Below are 26,314 nucleotides of genomic sequence, written 5' to 3'. Positions count from 1 at the left end.
CATGTTCCTGTTTCTTCCTTGATTATATTAAGCTTTTTGAACTGACATTCCTTTCTTGTCTCTTGAAGTTGCTCTTAAACTGTGAACTGTCTGAAGCCCAGATAATCACCAACATTTCCTAAACAATGTTTTTCCACTAACACTCAAAACATAAGACAACTTGACGTCATGTGTCCCTAGCTGTGACCATCAATATAATGGAAGCTTTGAAGCTCCAAAAATATTTCCACTATGTGTTCTTCTTATCATGTTAGCAAACAATATTAGGAAGACTAGCTGAACCAATTTCCTTCCTCTCAAGCCCCTTACAGGCCTTTCTTGAGAGTAGAACAGGTGAACTGCAGATGAACAAATATCTAATCACGTTGACATAAACTAATTCAAAAACACTCTTAGCTGAGTTCAGAGGTCTTAAAGTACAGTGGGTTTCTAGCTGAGAGGTTATATCGGGTCAAACAGCATGAATAAATCTGTTCAAATCAAAATTATTTTGAAATCTTTAATTTAAAAAAATTTAAAAAAGAAAAATCAAAGTGATCTAAACGCATTCTCACTTTCCCCCCTGTTACTATTACTACAAGATCATAGGTAACAATGCAAGAAGTCTGTTTAAACAGCAAGGATTTACAAGGTTCATTTAAACTAAGTGAAATGAATGATGATGCATTAAACACTGAAGACCAGAGACTTCTGTGATCACGATATCAATCTTTTCTTGCTAACATCCAGGAGCATAGTTCACTGAGCAGCTCCGTCAAAATGTCATTATTAGCTAACAATGCCAAGCTGTTCGATGTAGCGTGGTCAGGTAGTCTCCTTCTGAAATCCAGGTAAGTAAATTTCATCTAAATTTGCCAAGCTTCCCTCCCCTCTTCTAAACGCAAACTGTAAGGCCAAAAGCGACAAGGATGTTACAAAGAAAAATGTAAAGTTCAGGCAAGTTTGCTTCCCTGTTCTTCGGGGTTTTAAATTAGAATGGCAGATATAGACACAATATCAGGTAAGATAACAGACATCCCCTTTGTCAAACGTGCCGTTTTCATGAAGCTCACAGCCGAACATGAATGCCAATTTAATCCTATCTGATTTCTGTAACTGGGGGGAGTGCTACAGGCCACATCTGCAAAGTTAAAGTACTCCTATGCCACTTTAAACAGGCATAAGGTAAAGGGACCCCTGGCCGTTAGGTCCAGTCGTGGACGACTCTGGGGTTGTGGCGCTCATCTCGCATTATTGGCTGAGGGAGCCAACGTACAGCTTCTGGGTCATGTGGCCAGCATGACTAAGCCGCTTCTGGCAAACCAGAGCAGGGCACGGAAACGCCGTTTACCTTTCCGCCAGAGTGGTAGCTATTTATCTACTTACACTTTGACATGCTTTCGAACTGCTAGGTTGGCAGGAGCAGGGACCGAGCAACAGGAGCTCACCCCATCGCGGGGATTCAAACTGCCAACCTTCTGATCTGCAAGCCCTAGGCTCTGTGGTTTTGACCACCCGCATCCCTTTTAAACAGGCATAGCCTTCCCCAAAGAATCATGGGAACTATCATTTGTTAAGGGTGCAGAGAACTACAGTTCCCAGCATTCTTTGGGGGAAGCCATGGCTGTTGATATATGAGTGTTTTGGTATTGGTATGGCAGATGTGACCGTAGGACATGGTTACAAAACAGCACATGCTTTGGCCACCTAACATGCCAGGTTCAACTCCTTGCACAAAGACAGACAGAATGGGGGGCATGCTTCTTGGGGAATGTGCATATATACCGGAGAATGTGCATAATAGCCAGATGGTGTACAAAAAGCAGTTGAAATACGCACATTCCTCAAGGCCTGCTGGAAATTTTGCAAACTGACCAGGAAAAGTGCACAATTCCCTCTTCGTGCAAACATTGTGTGCATATTTTCCATGGGTGGGGTAGGAGCCCCACTGTGGTGTAGCGGTTAGTGTTGGACTAGGTAGGACCTGGGAAAATAATAATACTCTGGAAAAAATTTCAGGTTTAAAATTAAGGTATTTCCCTCCAATCTCTCATATGATGCATTTAACTATATACACACAAACGCGAAATATTTAACTATATACAATCCTAAGCAGTCTTAATAGGGCAGAATCCAGTAGGTCTTCCTTCTGAGAAAACATGCCTGCAGAGGAGTTACGACTATAAATATGGGCACCCAGAATGTTATGGATCCTGATATTATTTATTCATTTATTCATTCTATTATTATTATTATTATTATTATTATTATTATTATTATTATTATTGAAGTTATATATCGCCCTATACCCACTGCACAATCTTCCCACCCAAGCATCTTATTTGTTTAACGCCACAGCAGCAGCCATTCTTAAAAGCTCTCAGCAGGTGGCAGTGTTGCTTTTATTAATTCTGTTGCGTTTCCTTTGCCTTGGCTCTGCCCAACACTTTCATGGTTCTCTCTTCCCTGAATTCTGCACTCTTGTCTTTTCCTTTCCTTAATCCCACTGGAGCTTTCTTCATCAACCTCCTTTTCCAGCAATGCTGCCCACACCCCAGCTACCTTCTGGGAAAAGAGGAAGAGGAAGGGAAAGGGAAAAGAAGGAAAAAGGGGTTTTCAGGACGCATCACTGGTTCTTCCCTGGATCTGTGGAATCCACAACGCACAAATAATGAAGCACATTTTTCACAGGAAGAAGCACAGTTGCAAAATAGTTCAGAATACGGCTGCCTACGTGCTATATCTTTAAAGCACATTCTTTTCCTCAAAGAATTCTGGATACTGTACTTTGTTAAGGGTTGCTGGGCATTGTAACTCTGAGGGGTAAACTACACTACCCACAATTCTTTGAAGGAAAGAATGTGCTTCGAATGTGCCTTGTGCATTACTGCAGACCAATTATACTAGATTTATTTATTTTCCCTTAGTTTACTCAGTATTATTATCACTAGAGCGGAGTTGAAATGTCTCAGGAGACAGTTTTTCTCCAAAATGACTTAGATTTTTTCCCCCTTTGTCTCAAACCCATCTTTAAAAAAAAAAAGAAGGCCCCTTTGCAGATGATGCAACATAGTGACCAAGCCATCTACAGAGTTGGTACTGTCACTTGCAGAGATGAGAGAGGGAGCCCTTAGGGAAAACGGGAGGAAAGCTTTGCTACTGCCAATGCTAATGGAGAATCTGATTAAATGCTGGCGCCCACCCCAATATCTCTACAGGGTGGATAAGATGGAAGAATTTCGAGAGGCCATTTGGGCACAGCTATAATTCTCACCTGCTTTCTTGCCAAAGAGCCAGTGAGTGTGTATGGGGTGGGATCCACTGATCCTACTTCCCACTGTAGCTGTCATTCCCTTGCTCATCTCTTTGAGGCCAGAGGGAGAAAGCAGGTGAGCAGACAGCGGCAATGAGAGGAAAAGCAGGACCAGGTGGCTCTTAATGCCAAGTCCCTTGAAGATGCTTATCTGCTTGCACATCCAGAGCATGATCTTTCTCTGGGCCTCATTAAACTAGCTCAGGCATCCCCAAACTGCGGCCCTCCAGATGTTTTGGCTTACAACTCCCATGATCCCTAGCTAACAGGATCAGTGGTCGGGGATGATGGGAATTGTACTCCAAAACATCTGGAGGGCCGAAGTTTGGGGATGCCTGAACTAGCTGGACGCATCTTTCATTGTGGACAGGCCATCTTTACCCCACAAGGGGTGTGGGGCACCCAGGTGCCAAATTCTGGGGGGCACCAAATGTATACCTACTGCATACCAGTCCCTCTCGATCAGCGGCAGTGAAAAGCAATGGAGCGAAAGTCCTCGCCCCCTCCTCTGCCGCTCTGTTACTCCGTAGTGTCAAATATTCCCGCCGAGTCAGGAAACAAAAGCAGGGGTTTTTTGCTGCATTGTTGTTACAGGTTAGCGTTCCTCCTCCCCCGCCCCCCCCCAAGCTCAACAACTTTGGGTTCAACGGCTAATCGCTAAAAAGGTAAACAACTTTGGCTTCTTCCCTCCCAAAAAAAGTTCAATAAAAGTTAATTTGGGGGCAGCTAAACTAAATTTGGGGGCACTGGGCTGATCTTTGCACCCTGGTGGCGCATATGCTAAAGACGGCCCTGGTTGTGGGTGAAGGTGAACATTCCTATCTGTGATCATCAGTTGCGTGCAACTAGTTGGGGATAACGCTGCACATCCCTAGGCTGAATGTGTCCACTTTCCTCAGTCTTTTTGGCATACCTGTTGCCATTTACCTGTGTACTTTGCCCTTCAGTAGTTGAAAACAGACCATCATGCTTTAAGAAGGGCTTCATTCCACTCGTCTCCAGTGAAACAGTCAAACAGACCTGGCAGGTTTTGCATAGGGTTGCCATGTGTCCTGGTTTTCCCAGACATGTCCTCTTTTGGGGGGCCAACATGCAGGTTTTTGCATCTTATAGGAAATGCCCTGGGGGGGGCTATTATTATTTTTTAATTTGTTTGTTTGTTTGCTGTGCCCCAGAAGCAGAAGCAGTTGCCTTGGCTGGAGGACACTGCGTCACCAACTTTTTCCAGGCTCAGGCTCCCGCTTCCTGCTCTGTTCTGGCTGCCCAGAGCCCAAAGTCTGTGAGCAGTGGGGCTGGGAGTGCTGGAGGAGGAGGGGGCTCTTGACTAGAGACCCGGATGGTGGTGTTTAGGAGCTGCATTGGGCCTGGAGGCAGAAGCAGTTGCTGGAGTCCATCGGCTGTGCTCCCGCGCTCAACCCCCGGCAGCCCCGCATCCTCCCCCAGCCGTGGGTTTTTGTGCCCAAGTTCTTGCTTCTTGGAATATGGCAACCCTAGTTTTGTACCACTGCTAACCCACCAGACTCCGATTTTGGCCCACTTTTCAGTTTGCAACAATAACTCAAGGTGGCTTACGAAGGAAAATGACAATTGCCCAAATAATAATTAACAAAAGACAATCGAGCCACATCCCCTGAAACGTTTGTACAGCCAAGACTCGTTTGAGCAGACATAATAGTGGGGTATGGAAGTGAGAGCTGGACCATAAAGAAGGCTGATTGCCGAAGAATTGATGCTTTTGAATTATGGTGCTGGAGGAGACTCTTGAGAGTCCCATGGATTGCAAGAAGATCAAACCTATCCATTCTTAAGGAAATCAGCCCCGAGTGCTCACTGGAAGGACAGATCGTGAAGCTGAGGCTCCAATACTTTGGCCACCTCATGAGAAGAGAAGAATCCTTGGAAAAGACCCTGATGTTGGGAAAGATTGAGGGCACTAGGAAAAGGGGACGACAGAGGACGAGATGGTTGGACAGTGTTCTCGAAGCTACGAACATGAGTTTGACCAAACTGCGGGAGGCAGTGGAAGACAGGAGTGCCTGGCGTGCTATGGTCCATGGGGTCACGAAGAGTCGGACACAACTAAACAACAACAACAATAGTGGGGCAAAAGCGAGTACATCATGCACAAATATTATTCTATGATTTTATGCCCTAATACTATCTCGAGCCAATGAGGCCAAAGTGAAGGGGTTGCAAACATGTGCTTCCGCATCAGCCATACAAATGGATCTGCAAAAAGACATTTCAGTCTACAGGCCTGGGTTTTCCGTGCATAAGAAGTGAACACTGTAACTGCATTACATGAGTAACTATTCAGTTGTGAATTGGCTCTATTTATAAACACTTCTTCGCAGTACTCTCTGCTGAGTCACTTTCCACACCATAAAGGCAGTCAAATGCTAATTAAAGAACAAAAAGCAACCATGCCAGAATTCTCATCCCTGTAGTTTTATCCGCCCAACACCCTGCCATTTGAAAGGACGGATTAGAAGTAAAGATGCTGTTAAAAATAAATACCTGCCTAAGGTGACTTGTCTTATGCCTTCTGTGTTGACCTTTCACCACCTGGTGAAAAATTCTCTTTTAAGCAGTAAGTAAGCATCTTACTTACTATGGTGGATGTGGTGCTATTACAGTCTTCTGTTCGAAGCAGGGTGTGAAACGCTGCTGCTGGCCCTTCCCCTGGAAATCACATCTAATTCCAAAAGGCATCAATTCTTGTGCAGATCCCCTTTCTGAGATCTTGGCTCCAGATGTGAAGGTCAGGCACGGGGCCAGCAGGGTGCAGGACATGGGGCACAATCTTGTCACACCAACCTTACTGTTCTCCACATTTTAATGTATGCAGGCAAAAACAATGTGTTATACGTAGGGCTGCCTCTGAAGATGGTTTGGAAACTTCAGCCAGTGCAGAATTCAGTGGCCAGGTTGCTTACCGGAGCAAGACGGTTTCAGCATATTACCGTACACCAATCCTGGTCCGACTGCACTGGCTACCAATTCTGGGCCCAATTCAAAGTGCTGGTTTTGACCTATAAAGCCTTAAATGGCTCAGGACTGCAATACTCTTTCCATATGAACTATCCGGACCCTGAAATCATCTTCTGAGGCCCTCCTCTGTGTGCCTCTTCCTCGAGAGGTCCGGAGGGTGGCAACACATGAACAGGCCTTCTCTGCAGTGGCTCCCCATGTGTGGAATGCTCTCCCCAGGGAAGTTCGCCTGGTGCCTTCATTATACACCTTTAGGCGCCAGACAAAATGTTCCTTTTTAACCAGACCTTTGGTTGATTTGATAGACATCCTATGCCCTTTTGGAATGTGGTGGGGGATTTGGGGGGGGGTTGGGTTATTGGGTTGTTGTTTTTATTTTGATTGTGTATTTTGTGGTTTTATATTTTGATTTTATTCTGTGAACCGCCCTGAGTATAGGGCGGTATATAAATTCGATAAATAACAATAAAATAATATATCGTGAAGTTCTTTGAACACTCTATCCGTAGTGCTACACAAAAGCTAAGTATTTTTTTAGAAATAGAAATTATATGCTTTTAAAAAAGCATAAAAAATAATAATTTAAGACATCATTTCAGAATCCTGAATCAACAGTTTAACCTAGCTTCTTTTTGCCACACCGGTCCAGGGTTTTCACATCGTAATTCTGAATGGAAACATTTGGTTCCATCCATGTAATTTGGTCAGAATTTGGCATCAACCTTTTGCCCAGCAGCCTGGTCTGTCTCTGTCAAGACAGAAACACATCCAGCTTTCTCTCCAAAGGTCGCCTCGCGCTCAGAGGCCTTTGGCCATCGCAGTTCATCATTTAAAAGAGGAGGCGGGCACTTTCTGCAACATCTTCTTGTGTTTTTGTTAAATGTTAATTCACTTTGTGATATATAGGGTATCTGGAAGTGGAATATGATTAGCAAGATGAGAAGCCTTGACACAGCATAGCCTGTGCCATTTGTTGCTGTGGTTACAAGTATCAAAGGCCACAATAAAACACAGTAAAGACCGGATATGAAAAAAAACATGGATTATTTCTTTCATTTCCCCATCTCCTTACACAAAGGCCCTCCAATTGAGTTTGAAAATGAGTTTTGCCAGAGCTGGCTTCAAAGGAAAAGTGCATTTCATCACTAAGCATAATTCTGATACAAACGAGTCAACACTTGTTTTAGACAACCGAAGGGGTGGGGGAGAAATGGAAGCTTGATGTCGTCAAGATCAGGCTGGAGGCATTGGCGGCCATAACTAAATCTATTCCCAGACAGCCCAATCAGTCTTTGAAAGTAGGAGCTGAAAGCTGGGAACATGCAGCAGGCAGGGGCTAAATAAGACTTGTCCAATCCAGAGGCTCCATATTTCTTGCCCATCACAGGGGCTGATGTTGCACTTAAACTGCTGCAGTAAAGCAGTTGCCAGAACTGACAATCTGTGCCTCCCACTTCCTCCTGAACCTCCTCCCCATCCAGCTGTTTTCCCTGCAGGCTTACACTCCATCAGGGAGGGGGTCACTGTGTTCTCTGTGCTCTGCTACAAGGGAGGAGAGGAGCTGAATACAGTAGGACCGGCAGGCTCCTGTGACTCTGTTGCAGCCTCAGTTCCTGCCTCCTCCTCAGCTGCCTGTCCTATGTCTGCAATGTTTTCTGCCTCTTCTTCCTCTCTCTCACTCAAGCTTGTTAGTTGTGCCACCGCCCCCCCAACCTTTCTTCCTTGTTCCACCACTACTCCCCTCGTTCGGAGCCTTCCTCTTCTGAGGCTTCCCTAGGGGGTTCTCAGGCTGCAGCTTCCCATCACTCTTCCTCACCCAGCCAGTCCCTGACACCAGGGTCGCTCACTTAGATTGGTCCTATCTTCATGGCCAGGTACAACTTCCAGAGCCCAGGATGCATTTCGGGGGGGGGGATTTATTCAAATAGCATGACCCGACTGCAGAGTTCGTGTATCAGCAGAATTGAACCAGAGGCATAAATCCCACATTCAGATGAGATCGACAGAACTGTGTTCCTCCACCATTGCACACAAGTCCAATGTGGTGGACTTGTAAGGTAATAAAAGCTTTCTGGGAGATGATATATAATGAAATGGGAAAAAATAACGAACCATAACATATAATGAAAGGAAAAAATAATAATGAACCATAACATTTAAACAAACTATTCAACACAAATAACCTTTGTTAAGAAACCAGAAGCTTTTCTATTAGGAATTACAGGGACTGACATCCCAAAAGAACAGAAAAAGACTTTTTATGTATAGCACAACAGCCGCCCAGATGCTATTAGCCCAGAGATGGAAAGAAGACAAAGTCACTACTAGAGAGGATTGGCAAACCAAGCCGATGGGCTATGCTGAGATGGCAAAACTGACTGGAAGCTCAGAAACCAAGAGGACAATAACTTTATAAAATAATGGGGAAAATTTATAAGTTACTTAGGAGACCACTGTAAACAGATGGAAACATTAGCAGGATTTTGACTCAGTTGTAGCGTAACGATGACAATGGATAATATGGTTTGATATAAAAACTGGAGTATTGGAGAATATGTAGTGATAAATGTTTAAAATGAGACCCCATGGAGGGGGTGGGGTGGAGAGTCTGGAGATTCAGAGGAATCTCTCTATAGTCTATATGGATACTTTTTTTCAATTTGTTGTTTATAATTTTGCATTTGTAAAACCAAATAAAAATGATTTCAAAAAAAAGAAATGAAATGAAATGTTCGGGAAATTGATTAAAATCCTGTTTTTTGAGAAGCAATGATGCTTGTCAGCTGTTGTTGATCACATTTTTCCATACCCCACCCCACCCCAACACCGGCACAATTCGTTTTTAACCATTTTAACATAGACCTGGTGGACATGCCTTTTCCTAACTTGTAAGTGTGCTTTTGGCAAGTTAATTCAGGCATCCCCAAACTTCGGCCCTCCAGATGTTTTGGACTACAATTCCCATCTTCCCCGACCACTGGTCCTGTTAGCTAGGGATCATGGGAGTTGTAGGCCAAAACATCTGGAGGGCCGCAGTTTGGGGATGCCTGAGTTAATTCCTCGCTCTCCCATTCTTGCCTGGCAGCCCTGTGGCAATGGCAATGTCTCCTTCAGCTGTGAACTTGCAAGCATGAATGGAAGGTGGAGAGATGAGGTGGGAATGAAGAAACCTTTTGTGTGGCCGGAACAAAGTAAGAGCCACAGCCACTGTGCCCCCCCAATTCTGCCTCTGGTCCCTCCTGTGCTTGGCATGTGACCCTTGGAAGGTTGCCCATGAGAGAAGGTGGCCCTCCAGCTGCAAAGGGTTCCCCATACCTGGCTCCTGTTGAACTGGTAGCTGCAGAGCCACCCTCTTTTCAAGCATAGCAAATGATGTTCAGCCATAACAAGCAGAGCAAAGTCCTCTTTCAAGTGCCCACCAGGCTACCTGACAGCCACCAATCTCTACCCTTGGAACTCAAACAAAAACAAAATAGAGTTCTTGCCTTCTGCAACAGACTCATTGCCTAACAAAATCATTCCGCTCTTTTTATTGCAAACTGGTGCCTTAGGTCTGCAGGTACAAAGCGCTGTTGTGAAATAATGAGACCAGCTCTGGTTTGTAGTAAGGGACACAATGGAAGACGTTCCGTGGATGCACGCCAATTTACAGCCAGCATAAAGCACTTCTACTGCTGAATCATTCACAGTATTCACAGCCTAAGCCATCATTAATTCAGACACGAGCTCATTCAGAATTTGGAACCGCTGCCAGAATCTGCTCACATCCTAGGCTCCGGGTTGTAAACAATTTCGCAGATCTGAATAGAGGTCTTCTGGCAACAAGATGTTGAAAGAGGAGCTGCGTTTAGCCACAATCCTATAAGGGAATGATTGGGAGTATCTTGAGCTGAAATCAGTGGGCAAGGCCCTGCCAAAAGTAAGCAAGTTTAAGTCTCGTCTGTCTTATTGGGAGCAATTTAAGCAAATAACACTCCCATTTAAATGTAATGTGAACAAGCTTAATGTGAGTTGTGACAGCCACATTGCAGCGGAGTGAGGTGGTAGAGTCCTAAAGCAGGGTGAGGATGATTATTAATTTAAATTTGTTAGTTGCTTCATCTTGCCCTGGGTGACCGAAAGTGACGTACAAACCAAACCTACAGACAAAAAAACCCCACATAAAGACATTAAAACTATCCCTCTGGGCCGTGGGTGTCGACTATCATTTTTGAACATTCCCTAACTGGACAAACACCAAATATCATCCCTGCAAGAATAATTTTTTAAAAGAACAAGGAGAAATATTAGAGTCCAGCCTGAGGTGGTATCATCCATCCATCTCATTGTGAAACTGTACCATCACATTCTGTTGCATGTGCTGCTCCACACTTTCGAGGTGCAAGGTCCACACCAAACATCTAACACACACATTTAAAGCACATGACTTCTCCCAAGGAATTATGGGAACGGTAGCTTGTTAAGGTTGCTGGGAATCTGTAGCCCTGTTCTCATCTCAATACACACTGTTCTTCTGTGTATTTGGTGAAACATGCATGTTTCCAGATCAGGTGTACGAGACAGACAGCAGCCCGTCTTCCGACAGAACAGCTCCAGAGCTCTCGGAGGGAAGAGGTTCCCCTAGCAACCAACTCATTTCCCTCCAGGCATTCAGGTTCCTGAAGGGTTTGCTCCCTGACACAGAAGAACAGGCTTCAAAGACACATGTTCTGAGCACATGTGTTAAGGAGGACTGAGGTACCTTCGCTCTTGTGCCCATGTCTGTCAGTACACACAGCTGGGCATAAAGTGTGAGTACTTTACCTTCCACAACCAACCTACCTGGAGAGTACCGTAAATGTTCCAGGCTGTGTTTGACTTGAAGAGAGATTCCCCTCCCCCACCACCACCAGTTTTGAATCAGCTGGTCTCGTTTCCAAAGTGGAAGCAACATGTTCGAGAATCCTCCCTTGTTCCTTCTGTGACTACCCAATAACAAGATGCTTCTCTGCACAGACGGTTGGGTTCAGATTTATTACTGGTGCGCACGTACACAGTGGCAGGTACAGTGCCGCAAAGGCAAGAAGCCGTTTCGATACAATTGTCTCTATGAGAGTGGATCAAATTTCTCCATTGCATTGTGCGTTGCCAATGAGCACGTGGCAATTCTGTGCATTGATAAACCAAGCAAACAAAAAACAGTAATTGTGATGCAATGACACAATAAGTCCACTTACCCCCCTTTTAGGGGTGCGGCAGCTTTGGGGGATGGCCAGCGCCTCCCCGTCCCCCAACTTCCGACCCCCGGCCGACTGTGTGTTGAGTCAGCTTTCTTTCTTATATAGTGTTTCATAGATGCATCAGCAGAATTTCTGTAATCTGTTCTACGTGGAGCTGCTTTAAAAATGTTCCAAAACCTTATCTAGGAAAGACTATGGCAGCAAGGATGCTGCGAGGGACCATGTATTCAGAACATATCGCACCATTTTCTACTGGTTACACCGGCTGGCTTGGTTTGAAGTGCTGCTTTGGGCCTTTAAAGTCCTAAATAGTTGAGGGTCATGTTATCTAAAGGTCCTGCTCTCCTGTACAAGCCTGCCTTGGGTTTACCATTCTCTGTTAAAGCCCTGCTCTCCGGCCCATCTATAAGAGATATTAGATTAAAGGATACCAGGAATTGGGTCTTTTCAGCCGTGGCCCTGCAATTATGGAATTCATTCCCCCAGGAAATAAGCATGGTCTCCATTTTTGAAAAAGTGTTATTTTGGTTTTCTTTTTATGAAATGCTTTTGATGTATGAATTGCTACTGCTCTCTTTCAAGGGTGTTTATTATGGTTTTAATTTTTTTATAAAAATTAATCATGTTTTATTATTATTATAATTATTATTGGATTTTATAACATCTTTTACACCACTTTGTAAGGGCAATTGTGATCTAAAAGACAATATATAAATCAGGCAATTAATTTAGGAAAAGCCATGGTCGTCTATAGCAGTCTATATTAATGCAAGCTATAGTTGTCTCTATAGGGACTGCAGGTGGCACTGTGGATTAAACCACAGAGCCTAGGGCTTGCTGATCAGAAGGTCAGCGGTTCGAATCCCTGCGACGGGGTGAGTTCCCCTTGCTCAGTCCCAGCTCCTGCCAACCTAGCAGTTTGAAAGCACGTCAAAATGCAAGTAGATAAATAGGGACTGCTACAGCGGGAAGGTAAACGGCGTTTCCGTGCGCTGCTCTGGTTCGCCAGAAGCGGCTTTGTCATGCCGGTCACATGACCTGGAAGCTATACGCCGGCTCCCTCGGCCAATAATGCGAGATGAGTGCGCAACCCCAGAGTCGGTCACGACTGGACCTAATGGTCAGGGGTCCCTTTACCTTTACCTATAGTTGTCTCTATACTAATGCACAGAGTATAGGGGACCAGCAATTCAAAGTTCAGCTCTTAATACAGGGTGGAAAATATTACCTAATAGGCATTACTGAAACCAGGAGGGATGAGACTCATGAGTGAAATGTAGAAATTAAGGGGTATAACCTATTCAAAAGAAATAGATCAAACAAAGTGGGAGAAGGAGGAGCATTAGGGAGGAGCATGGAGTGTGGATTGAGAATATATGGGTAGAATGTAGGAAAGGAAAAAACTGTGACCATGCTGTGGGTGTCTGCTATAGACCTCCAAGCCAGACTGAAGACTTGAGTGATGCCTTCCTAGAGTAGATTGCCAAACATTCAAAAAAGGACAGATAGAGTGGTCATGGAAGACTTCAACTACTCCAATACCTGTTGGAACTCAAACTCTGCCAAGAATGTAAAGTTCAACAAATCCCTCAATTGCCTCACTGCCAATTTCATTCCCCAGAAAGTAGGAGAAGCAACAAGGGGGTCATCTGTCTTGGACCTGGTTCTTACCAACAGGGAGGAACTGAAGAATGAAGTGAAAGTACAGGGAACCTTGGGAAGAAGTGACCATGTCCTTTTGGGTGTCAAACAGGCAAGGGAAAGCTGGATGAAATTGGACATGCACTCTAGACTTTAAGAAGGCTGATTTCAAAAAACTTAAGGAACTATTAGTTGAAGCCCCATGGTCAAAGAGAAAGAGAGCCAAAGATGGGTGGGAGTTTCTTAAAGGTGAAATATTGTTGGCACAAAGGCAAAAAAAAATATCCAACAATAAAGAAAAGTGGGAGGCACCTAAAGAAATTGGTGTGGCTCCATAAAGATCATACAGATCAGCTAAGATGCGATGCTTTTTTTCTAGAAAAATAGGTGCCAGTAAGGTGTTACAGTAAGTGCCACACTTTCTAACAACAAAAAAGAGAGGTGCCAATACTGCGTACCCCCTAAAAAAAGAGATGTAAGAAGGGCATGCATAAGAGATGGAAGAAAGGAGAAATCACAAAGGGAGAAAATACAGGAATAGCCAACAGTTGCAGGGAGAAAGTCAGGTGGGCCAAAGCTCAGAATGAGCTCAGGCTTGCAAGAGAAGTTAATAATAATAATAAAAGTTTCTTTGGATGTGTTCGAAGCAAGTGGAAGAGCAAGTAAGTAGTAGGTCCCTTGAAGGGAGAAGGTGGAGAAATGCCATCACCTAAAAGGAAAGCAGTGCCCAATCTGATGATAACAGACTAAACAATGCAAGGTGGGAGCTGCAGCCCAAGACAGCAAAAAAGGTGGTATGGGAACACCTAGCTACTTTAAATGAATTCAAATCTCCAGGGCCTGATGAGCTGCACCTAAGGGTACTAAAGGAGCTTGTGGATGTAATCTCAGAACCTCTGTCTATTCTTGGAGAACAGGTGAGACTCCTAAAGACTGAAGGTGGGCAAATGTCCCCATCTTCAAAAGCGGGGGGAAAGAAGACCCAGGCAACTGCCAACCAGTCAGCTTGATGTCAATACCAAGAAATGTCCTAGAACAGATAATGAAACAGTTGGTCTGTAAGCACTTAGAAAAGGATGCTGTGATTACAGCATTACTAAGATGCTGTGATTTCTCTTTTTTTTTTAAATATATTTTTATTAATTTTCCAATTAAAACCAATTATATCACATTCATTATTTCAAATTATACACATATATATATCAATCAAACCGAATGTTATGCCAAATCATCTAGAGAATTTTTTATTTGGGTTCCCATGCTTCAAGAAATTGGGGATTCCTCGCAACCGTCCACTGCCGTCTTTTTTCTAAAGTTCAAATCGTCCTCCAAATTCATAATAATCCAGATCTTCCCCTTACAGTCACATAGATGTTTTCCACTTTCAACCGATTGTTTCCCAGCTGCTGAGATAAATATCAAACAAGGTTTCACAAATGTTCTTTCTCCTGTGTGGGTTAATCAGTCCAGCCTCCCCATAAATCTTCTTAGTCTGGAGCTCCCTGTTGCGTCGAAGCAGCGCCATCTTAAAAAGCTCAAATCACTTTCGTTTTCTCTCATAGCCATGAAGATTAACGATCTTTATAAAATTTACAGCTTTTCCAGGCAGAAGACCCAAACATCAAACCATAAACTCTTGGTAAATTAATGGATCTCCTTGCCCTATAGCTGAACTTAGCTTCAGGTCGCTGCTCCAATTCAAAGTGCGTCACAGCTCATAAATCCTCCGAACGCGTCCAGGACTCCTTCCGTCCGACTAGGGGGGGGGCTTTTCTCATCGGCAACTCCACATCTTTAAAAAATATGCTCAGTAACAACAGTTTATAAAGTTCAACTCACACAGTCTTTTGCTTCTCTTTCACTCCAAACAAGCCAGGACATCGCGTCTGGGAAGGTACGAAGTAACTCATATGAAGAAAAATTAAAAAAAACTCAATTCCCTTATCGCTCCGTCCCCATCAATCCTTCTTCCAGATGATATACAGCCTTTGACTCCTCTCCCTCAGCAGCATAAATTTCTCAGCAGTAAACAGCGCTTCTTCCCCTCCTTCTGAAGTATGTCCATAGATTTAAGCCTAATTATCTTCTTTAACCATGGAAATCCCCGCCATGCAGATTAGCGTCCGGGAGTCCTGGCCCTCGTAAGTGCTTTTCAGCCCAAGCTCCCCCCACTCCATAAACAGTCGGAGTGGGTCTGGGGGCATCGCGGGCCAGCGGCCCCTCTCCGTAACCCCCGGAGAGGGTAGGGGGTTGCCATTTACTCCCCTAGCAACCGCCAAATTCCTTACGAAGGTCAGAGGGATGGAAAACAGGTCCGCCATTCCTGCCGGCGGAAACCGGAACCCCCAAGATGCTGTGATTTCTCAAAGCCAAATCATGCCAAACAAATCTCATTTCTTGATAGAGTTATTAGCTTGGTGGATCAGGGGAATACTGTGGACATAGTGTGTCTTGATTTCAGTTAGACTTTTGACAAAGTCCCCCATAATATTCTTGCAGAGAAGCTGGTAAAATGTGGTCTGGATGAGGTAACTGTTAGGTGGATTTGTAGCGGGTTGACTGATCAAACCAAAGAGTGCTGACTAATGGTTGCTCGTCATCCTGGAAAAAAGTGACAAGTGGGGTGCTGCGGGGTTCTGTCCTGGGCCCGTTGTTGTTCAACGTCTTCATAAATGACTTGGATGAAGGAATTAGGGGGATGCTCATCAAATTCGCAGATGTCACCAAACTGGGAGGGGTAGCTAATGCCGCAGAAGGCAGAATCACGATTCAAAATGACCTTAACATTGGAGAACTGGGCCAAAACCAACAAAATGTATTTAATTTGTTTGGTTTTTGTTTTTTTTATAATAATTTTCATTAATTTTAATATAAACAAAACAAGACAAAACATAGCATACATGATCCATCCCCCTTCCCTCCCTCCCCCCACAAGTCCACTTCTGCCACCAGTAGGCCTTGCGGGTGTTGGGAGCCAAAGGCGGTCCATTTTAAAGCTGAGTTTGTCCTCCCCCCTCCTCCCCCCTGCCCCCCCCTGCCACCAAGAGGCCAGGGGTGGAGGGAGTATTGAGGTTTGTATTTCCCCCAGCTGGTCCTTCAACATAAACACACAAACAAACAAATAATTTTAAAAATCTCCAATTCTTAATTTCTTAACATTGTATTTGTGACTTCCTCGAATCTCTTCTTCCTGGTTTTCTTAGTTTCTTAATATAGTTGTAGCGGGTTTTCTATTCTTAATTCAAAATCTTTTCCTTAAAATATTCACTTTATCCTCCTCCTTCTTCGTGCCGCCTCCCCACGGGCCCCCTCCTGCCACAAGAGGAACCCGTGAGGTGCAACCTTCCAAAGAAGATCCATCTTTGGTGGTTGGGTTTCCCTCCACTCCCTCCTCCCCCCCCCAGAGCCCCCCAAAATGTATTTAAATAGGGGGAAATGTCAGGTTCTAGGCGGGAGGAGCCAACTGCACAAAAATATGATGGGGGTCCTTGAATCTTCTGTTACGCTCACATGAGGGAGGGCTTTATCATGAGAGATTTTAAAATTGCACTCATGTAATTTTAGTATGTTTTCAATCATGTATGTAAACTATTTTACTTAGGCAATTTTTTATTATCATTTCAGGGATGGGGAACCCCTGGACCTCCAAAAATTATTGGACTACAGTTCCCATCATCCTTCACCACTGGACCTGCTGGCCAGGGCTGATGGGAGTCTGAGTCCAGCTGCACCTGGAAGGTCAAAGGTTCCCCAGCTGTGATTTATTCCATAAAATAAATAACAAATGGACCTGGCGCTTGGGCCCAGACACATTTTCAGCAAAAGCATGCCTGCTAACCACATAGCCCAGCTTCTGCACGTTTGGTCTAATGTCTGCTCTGCTCACATGAATGGGGGACCCTGCCTTTGGAGTGTTCTCTGAACTTGTGTTGACAGAGGTGCAGCTGGATGCTGTACAAAGCTCACAAGCACAGCAGGCAGGGTGAGACCCGCAGGCATGACCCTCCACTCCTCCCTGTAGTCATGCTTACCGTATATGATGCATTTATACAGCTCTAGGTAACCATGCAAAAATCCGTGAATAAGGAGGGAGAGCCCTGGGAAGTTTAGCAGTTGGGAGGGGGGTTGAAGTTAGCAGTCGCCGTACTGATGACTCCAGAACAGCTGCAGCTGAGCTTTCGACTGCTTCTGCCTATTAGCAGTTTCACTTAATAATAACTATCAGGTTCTCTTCGAGACCCAATGGGGTAGAATGAACACATAATTGTAGCCGGGAACAATAATTTTGAGTCACTTCTCAAAATCACAGTTGGATGCTTGTGTAATTATACCCTTGGTAGTCAACTGTACTGTGCAAGTATTAAGAGCTACTAGTAACCTTTTGTTCCCCGGCAACAGGGATGCAGGACATGGTGCGAATGGGCTTTCCATGTGCTCTGCTCAGCATCATCTCTTCCACAACCATGTACTGTACTGTACCAACCCTGTTATCACCTCTAGTTACCATGTTCCATTTGAATAGGGTTCTACACAACCATCAAAACTCGTTTCAAAGGTGTTAATAACGCAGCAGTTGGTGCAATTGAAAGCACTTTCTGGCAGTTGTACCAGCTTTTCACACTATTAAACCCTGTGAAAATGGGACAGCCCAGTAAATCCAATGCAGAAGTGGTCAATGTTGTGCCTCCTACGTAGATCAGGGAGGTCCAACTTTTCATACAGACTAGGCCACAAGAATACTTCAACACAGAGCCTGCAGATCACACACTGAATTAAATCTCCATGTTGTAAATTAAAGTGCTCACAATGTCTTCAGTATTATTAAATATACACAATCAATAGATCTAATTACATACACAATTAATAGATTTAATAAATTTAATGTTTAAACAGATTTAATACACAAACAGGTGTGTGCACTTTCATGAACAATGCATGACAGAAAAAAAAATACTCTTTTAAGGCTTTAAGATGTTTTTTTCTCGAATGTTGCCAAGGGCTGGCAAAAAGGGCCTCGTAGGCTACATGTGGCCCATGGGCCACAGATTGGACCACCCTGTTCTAGATGTTGCTAGACTACATTAACTTCACCCCTGACCATTAGGCATGCTGGCTGGGGGGGGTGGAAATTGGAGTCCAACAAGTTCACCACCCCATATTGCACCAGGGAATGAGTACAGGCAGTCTATGCCCAGAGACCCATGCTATTTCCAAGACCAGCCTCCTGCATCCCCCCAAAAAACCCCAATAACTTCTACAGAGCACCTGGATGCCTCAAGCTATTCATCTTTAGCACTTTTTACACCTAGAGAATTTTATGTAGGATCAGTGATCTACCACAGAATTGCAGCAGGTGACACTTTTAGCATTATATTTTCTTAATAAGTTGCTGGCTTTCCTGGTTGAGGACTGCGGAGGCAGGCTTATGTAAGGCAGCTTTCAAACGCTACCTGGTTGTGCCATGAGAGCAATGTTTAGAGACCCACAACCATGTAGACATGGTCAACAGCAAGAGATCTTTATCTGTAATAATAATAATAATAATAATAATAATAATAATAATAATAATAGTTTCCCCAGCCACTCTGGGCGGCTTCAAACAGAAAAATGAATTAAAATAATCTATTAAACTTTAAAAGCCTCCCTAACAGGGCTGCCTTCACATGTCTTATAAAAATCTGGTAGCTGTTTTTCTCTTTGACATCTGATGGGAGGGCGTTCCACAGGGCGGGCGCCACTACCGAGAAGGCCCTCTGCCTGGTTCCCTGCAACTTGGCTTCTCGCAACGAGGGAACCGTCAGAAGGCCCTCGGCGCTGGATCTCAGTGTCCGGGCAGAACGATGGGGGTGGAGACGCTCCTTCAGGTATACTGGACCAAGGCCATTTAGGGCTTTAAAGGTCAGCACCAACACTTTGACCTGTGCTCGGAAACGTACTGGGAGCCAATGTAGATCTTTCAAGACCGGTGTTATGTGGTCTCGGCGGCCGCTCCCAGTAACGTGAAATCATCACCCAGCTGGGATCCGGCTGTCAATTTCACATTGAAGATATACTGCCCCTGCCCAAATGGCTATGGTGAGTGTAAAGGTTTCAGCCAATTTATGGAATGAAGCTATGGAAAAGTAACTCTTATGGTGAGGCTGTGACAAACAAATGGGCAAAAGAAAGATACAAGGCAGTGCAGAACTGGACCACATCAAGAGCTTCAATACGTCTGCATCTTGCATGACCTCAAGTCACCAGGCATTACTCTAAATACAGCTCTGAACCACATGTTTGGGATTCTCCCAGTGCCTATTTTGAAATCAAAGCAGCTGCAGATCAGATGCCCATGCAGCTCTTTTTCTTTTTTTAAAAAAAGGCACGGAGAATCCCATTTTGTCCTACCAATATGCACACGTCCCTCGACTACTCTGTTTCTTTCCTCCTTCTATTAATTGCCCCTTCCCAACCACCCACCAAATCACAAAAGGAATTCTGCCACACACTGCAGCATCTTCAGACTCAAGCATACCAAAATGAGATTTGAAAGGCAACATTGCATAAATATGCAATATATTCTCAGGACAGAGTTGTGGCTGGTTTTTGTTTGTTTTTATCACGGAGCTTGGGCCAAGCTTTTTCAATCTCATTCTGACTGCTTGGGATTTTGGAAATCTGACAAAGAATGGCTTTTTTCCTTCTTAAATAGTGTTTGCATTTCCAGCTCTCCTTTAGAACAGGGTGTGTGTATATAAATCTTACATTTTCTTTTCTTCCTTTTTGTACGCTCACCCCCTGGAGATTTTCCCCTTGATTAGTTTTTGTCTCAGTTGCCTTGGTTTGTTTCCTGAGAGATCATGGCATGGCATTCACATTCCTACATTTGTAAATGCAGCCTACAGTCTTTTATGCTTTCGTACCCATCTGTGCACTAGCACACTCCATTTGATCTCTGTGCGGTGCTATTCAAGTTAAGGCTGCAGCCTGCTGTGCAACTAACCAAGCCTGTTTCACAAAGCCAAAGAGCATGAAATAGAAATATGTGAGCACGCCTTGGTCAGAGCATGGAAGCTTGCTTTGAAGAACTTGAATCTTGTGTGCATTTGCAAAACAAAGAACTATCTTTTAGAATGTTTTATGAGTTCTTCAGCAAAAAAGGACATGCACATTATTATTACTCTATTATGCTAGCGGGGGAAGCTGTTCAATCCTTTATGCCTCAAAATAAATTCCTAAATTTAATTGCAATTGTCAATAAACCTGTCATTAAAATACAGCAACAACCATTACAGCTGCTTTCCCGATAAAGTCTACAGGTAAAAAGAAGGTAAAGGACCCCTGGTTGGTTAAGTCCAGTCAAAGACGACTATGGGGTTGTAGCGCTCATCTCGCTTCAAGCCAAGGGAGCCGGTGTTTGTTCACAGACATCATAATCATCATCATCATCGTCGTCATCATATATTATTTATACCCAGCCACTCTGGGCGGCTTCCAACAAAAGATTAAAATACAGTAATCCATCAAACATTAAAATCTTCCCTAAACAGGGCTGCCTTCAGATGTTCTCTAAAAGTCTGGTTGTTCTCTTTGACATCTGGTGGGAGGGCATTCCACAGGGCGGGTGCCACTACTGAGACGGCCCTCTGCCTGGTTCCCTGTAAATTGGCTTCTCACAGCGAGGGAAACACCAGAAGGCCCTCGGCGCTGGACCTCAGTGTCTGGGTAGAACGATGGGGGTGGAGACACTCCTTCAGATATACTGGACTGACACCATTTAGAGCTTTAAAGGTCGGCACCAACACTTTGAATTGTGCTCGGAAATGTACTGGGAGCCAATGTAGGTCTTTCAAGACCGGTGTTATGTGGTCTTGGCGGCCGCTCCCAGTCACCAGTCTAGCTGCCTGTGTACCAGATGAAGCTAGTAAGCAGCTGCCCTGGACACAGAATTGACCTGTGCCTCCACGGACAGCTGTGAGTCCAAAATGACTTCCAGGCTGCGCACCTGGTCCTTCAAGGGCACAGTTACACCATTCAGGACCAGGAAGTCCTCCACACCCACCCGCCTCCTGTCCCCCACAAACAGTACAGTGGTACCTCGGTTTATGAACACAATTGGTTCCGGAAGTCTGTTCATAAACTGAAGCGTTCATAAAGTGAAGCAAACTTTCCCATTGAAAGTAATGGAAAGTGGATTAATCTGTTCCAGACGGTCCGCGGGGTACTTAAACTGAAGCATTCATAAACTGAAGCATGGGTGTAATTGGTTCCGGAAGTCTGTTCATAAACTGAAGCGTTCATAAACTGAAGCGAACTTTCCCATTGAAAGTAATGGAAAATGAATTAATCCATTCCAGATGGGTCCATGGCGTTCATAAACCGAAAATTCATAAACCAAGGTGTTCATAAACCGAGGTTCCACTGTACTTCCGTCTTGTCAGGATTCAACCTCACAGTAAACAAGAGTCACAAGATTGCATGGGAGGAGTCAGCAGTGATGCCAAACATGATTGCGCACAGTGCCGAACCCAGAAGTAGCCCCAAAAGACATCATGAAGAGGGGCAGGGTGGGGGCAGGGTAGACTGTTAAGCGCTCTGCCAATTTGCCAAGGATTGCCTGTTCTGGGGTTTAATTGGAGCTTTGATAATTAAGGTGAGCTGACATGCTGAGCTTGTTTTAATGCTGGACAGAGGAAGATGATGGCCTTGCCATCTACAAGACAATCCATCTACAAGACAAAAGACTCGACCAGTAATCGAAGGGGGTGTGATGTTACATGGAAAGAAAAGTTGTCCTTTTACAGAGGTTTTGGGCAAGGTGTTCTGGGAACAAGGAGGAGGGAAATTGGACATGTGGCACTGGCTGGAAGAGACTGTACCAAGAGACATGGGGCCATGACTGGTTGCTGCTTTGGACCCAAGCATGTTGAAGCTATGAAGGGAGCAATGAGAGACACTAATGGGGTGTAATGTTCTGCACCCCCTCCACAGAAGGCTTCAGGTGTAAATATGTGTGAATAAATCATAATTCTAAGACACCGCAGGCTCCGGTGTGCCTTGATGTTCCAACAGAAACACAACCCTGGTTGTGTGTCTGGAACCCCCTGGAATCTTGCTGCTGCTTGGCAGAGATTGGAGGTGATGTGTAAGAATACATTGCGGCATGAGCTTCATAAGAAGTATCTGATGAAGGACAAGTCTGTGCTGGTGAAATCTGAACAAGGCATACTTAACCGTGGGGTGACTTTTGTGCATGGATGGCATCTAGCAAACCATATAAACATACAATTTTTATTTTTCTAAATAGAACTTGCTAGTCATTTGGGAATGGAGGAGAGGTGAATGAACCTCCCTCAATGGACTGATGCATGTGGTTTTAAGTGCAAAGTTTTCAACTCCCTCCCTCCCTCCCTCTCTTCCTCAGCAACTAAATAAAACATGTTTGTCATTGTCAAAACAGCATTTCCTTTCTAAATCCCATGTTGTTCAATTACAAGTGCACTTTTACCCTCATTAGCTGATCAGTTTGAAAGGTTTTTTTCTCAAGCTCCCAATATCTCAGACAATATTATTTATTTATTTTTAAGAGCCTGGACAATATGAGGGATACAGTTCCCTAAGATGTTCTGCCTACTAGCACAGCATTGCTCTAAAAATGAATCCCTTTCCCCTTGTAAGTGCAAACTCAAATGTATCTGGAGTTATACAAAAAGAGCATGGGCTGGCGATGGGGAAATATGAAGATGAAGACCCAGAGGGAGTAAAGGTAAAGGTAAAGGACCCCTGGACAGTTAAGTCCAGTCAAAGGCTACTATGGGGTTGCGGCGCTCGTCTCACTTTCAGGCCAAGGGAGCTGGTGTTTGTCCACAGACAGCTTCCCAGGTCATGTGGCCAGCAGGACTAAACCACTATTGGTGCAACAGGACACCGTGATAAGTGCCATAGCACACGAAAACACTATTTACGTTCCTGCTGCAGCAGTACCTATTTATCTACTTGCACCGGTATGCTTTCAAATTGCTAGGTTAGCAGGAGCTGGAACCCAGATTCGAACTGCCAACCTTCTGATTGGCAAGCCTAAGAGGCTTTAGACAACAGCACCACCCACGTCCCTAGGTTCAAATGGTTCAGCTCTAGCATTCCATGTTTGCAGCCTGCTCACCTTGCCAAACAGTGATGAGTATATTCCATGAGCTCTGCATGTCCTCACCCATAAATAAACCCTCAAGAGGCCAATTTAGAAGTATACGTCTCTTGATGTCTTAAAATAATTTTAGTCTAATTATGCATTTCCTTTGTGATAAGTGGAATGGGCTTCGATGAGCTGCTAGTTAGTGAACTGGAAAACTTTGCACTAATGGTGTGCAACTTTTGCCATTTTCTCTATTCATTCAGCTTATTGCATTATCATGAGGATGCATTCTAATTATCATGAGGATGCATTCTAATAAACTTGTGCAAAATAATAATGGTGAGCTGGATACATGTCATCAGCAGAGAATTGACAGGAAAGCATTCATTGCCAAGATGATTATTTTATATCACATCCTATATGAGTCAGACCGAGGCATTGGCTAGACTGAGTGGCTCTTGCTCCAACAGTCTTTCCAAGCTCTGCTACCTGTATCATTTTTAGCAGGAGATAATGTGGATCGAACCCGACGCCTTTTGAATACAAAGCTTGCACTCTACCATTGAGCTATGAGCCAAGAGAAGGGAGCCGCGGCCAAGAAAAAGAAAATTAAAAGAGAAGAGATGCAAAAATCATGCTTACAGCTCCAGTGGCTTTTGAGCTGCTGTCAGCTTGCTTTCTCGGGATCTGTCATATTGGTTCTCTTCCCAAGCACATCTCCATATCAATTGGTGGTACTAACAGACCACATAAACTAGTGTGGATCTGATAACTGTGCTCCCATTGGGAGGAAAAATGGGATAGAACATGGGTAGGAAAACTAAGGCCAGTGGGCCGGATCAGGCCCAATTGCCTTCTGGATCCGGCCCATGGGGCTTTTCAAAATCACATGATTCTTAATTGTTTGCCATATCAATATATACTCTTAACTGTATTCTGCCCTTGCCATCGCCTTGTGCTTTTAAAAGCCCCTTCTTTCCCTCCTCCCATCCCTTAAATTATTGTTTCCCTAAACACACGGCAGTCATTTGCTAACAGCTCAAGCAACATTCATTTATACACAGCATAACATAACCATGGTCTCTTACCACCCTGTCTTCACCCAACCATGGTTGGGATGGGGATGGGAGAGGTACCAAAGAAATTAAACCAAGCATTTAAAAAATGAACATGTATTTGAAATGCAAGTGACAGTATGCTTTTGAATTCTCTGACTGGGGGAGTGAAGGGGCACAGTCTTGTATCGGAAGGTCTTCCTGGAATACAGAACATGCTGTAGGACCACCACTTCACTGTCACCTCTCCTCATGCTTCAGCTTGCAAACAGAAGGTATGCTCTGAGGCTGCTGACGGCCAAAACTGTTAAATCAACATCCAAGCCCTTCTGTAACTAAGGCTTATTGCACGCGTTTCCTCCTATTGTTTACTCCTGCCTGCACTTCCTCTGCTGTCTCCCCTGTGCCAGAAATAGTCTGCACATTTTCTGGGCAGGGACCAATCCTCCTGCCCTGCAGAATCACTTTAGTGCATGCAAAAGGACACCCATCAGATACAACCACACCATGGAACGCTGGGCAGCAAACCCAGAGCAGCTACAAACCTCCATTCAGCAGCGAGCGGACCTTGAAACTATAACTTAGCTCCGTAGAGCTGTTGAGAGGCTACAGTGCCACTCTGAGCTGCTTGAATAACCAGATGTTAAACAATTTTTAAAAATGCAAATATCCTTTGATGCAGGGGAAGGGGATTTCAGCCGGCACCGCTTGCCATGTCACAGCGTTGGAGAGCGCTGCGCTTTCCCCTGCCTGAAGTGGTTTCTACCCAGTCACCGCAGTTCCCGCTATTCGCTCAACTAAACTTCCAAGGAAGTTTTGCCCGACTCAGAAAGCCGAGCAGATTCAAAAGTCGGCAAGACACACACACACACAGAGAGAGAGAGAGAGAGAGAGAGAGAGAGAGAGAGAGAGAGAGAGAGAGAGAGAGAGAGAGAGAGAGAGAGAGAGAGAGAGAGAGAGAAGGAGCGAGGCCCAATCGTCTAACACTCACAGGCGCTCCCGCAGCGGCGGGGATTGAGGGGCAAGGCCAGCCCAGCCGGTCCCTGTTCCTCTTCGGGGCGCTTCAGCACCACGGACAGCTCCTCGCGCGTTTCCTTCTCCTCCGCCTGGCCCGGCCGGTTGCTTCCTTCCCAGGCGCCCGGGGCGGGCGGCGGGCGGCGGGCAGGCGCGGCTGCGGTGGCCGCCTTGCCCGCCCCTTTGCTCCGGGACGCTCGTGTCTTGCTGCCGGCTGCCGGCGGAGCCCCCGACGGCTCCGAGCGCACCTGGACTACGGCGTTGCGCGAGCGCGTCAGCGCGGAGGTGATGGAGCCCATGGCTCCGCGGGGAAGGACGACGGAGCGCCCGGGTCCGCGGTCAAGGCAGGTAGGCAGGCAGGCGCCCCGTTCCCGCTCGCTCCGCCTTCGCCTCCGTGGCTGGCTCGAGAAACGCAGCTCCCGGGTTCTTCCGGGCAGCTTCGGGCGCCAACCTCTGCCTTGCGCGCGAGTGCGCGGAAACCGGCAGGCTATCCCCCACCCCACTTGGACGTCCCACTGGTGGTGCCAGCGCGCAAAGGGCCGCCCCCTCGGCGCTCAGAGGCGCTCCTTGCTGAGCCTGTGGACAAAGTTGTTCCAACTTGGCTTGCTCAGCAGAAGAAGGGGTTGCACTCAGAATCTGAAAAATATTTTTCTTTTTTAAAAAGAAGAAGACCTAGCCTAGCTCACCGGGTCAATCTAATCCTTATTATTATTATTTTTATATTTTATTGAAAACAGTTCAGCTAAAAATGTTTTTTAAAAAATGAAAGAGAAAACAAAAGGAGCATCAAAACCCTATAATTCTGCACATACAAGTCTAATACAAAGATATGAATGAAATTATTATTCTAATACATTTATTTATAACCTACTTTTTTATACAAAAGCTTTCCAAATGTCATAATATTTGTCGATTCATAGTCTGTGTCTATAAGATATCCATTCATCTAATCTTCTCACTAAGTCAATAGGACTTTGTAACTGCTTGTTGT

General features: G+C 44.9%; 1 protein-coding gene across 4 annotated transcripts in view; it reads right to left on the bottom strand.

Moving 5' to 3' along the window:
- The window catches only part of PDE1C (phosphodiesterase 1C), a 300,153-nt gene extending 274,235 nt beyond the window's left edge, over positions 1 to 25,918 (bottom strand). The window contains exon 1 of one of the 4 annotated variants that reach the window (XR_009558360.2): positions 25,301 to 25,918. Coding sequence is in view for 3 of the 4 variants with exons in the window: in XM_088653441.1 (XP_088509567.1) it covers positions 25,301 to 25,622 (322 nt within the window). In the remaining variant the exon portion in view is untranslated. The remainder of the gene's footprint in view (positions 1 to 25,300) is intronic. The other 3 variants (XM_088653441.1, XM_060280589.2, XM_088653444.1) reach the window with 3 other exon arrangements.
- Positions 25,919 to 26,314: the final 396 nt, after the last annotated feature.

The sequence above is a fragment of the Zootoca vivipara genome, chromosome 11 (genome assembly GCF_965207765.1).
Source record: "Zootoca vivipara chromosome 11, rZooViv2.hap1.1, whole genome shotgun sequence".
NCBI classification, from domain to species: domain Eukaryota; kingdom Metazoa; phylum Chordata; class Lepidosauria; order Squamata; family Lacertidae; genus Zootoca; species Zootoca vivipara.
Note: the sequence above shows the minus strand (reverse complement) of the source record. Positions and strands in the feature narration are given on the sequence as shown.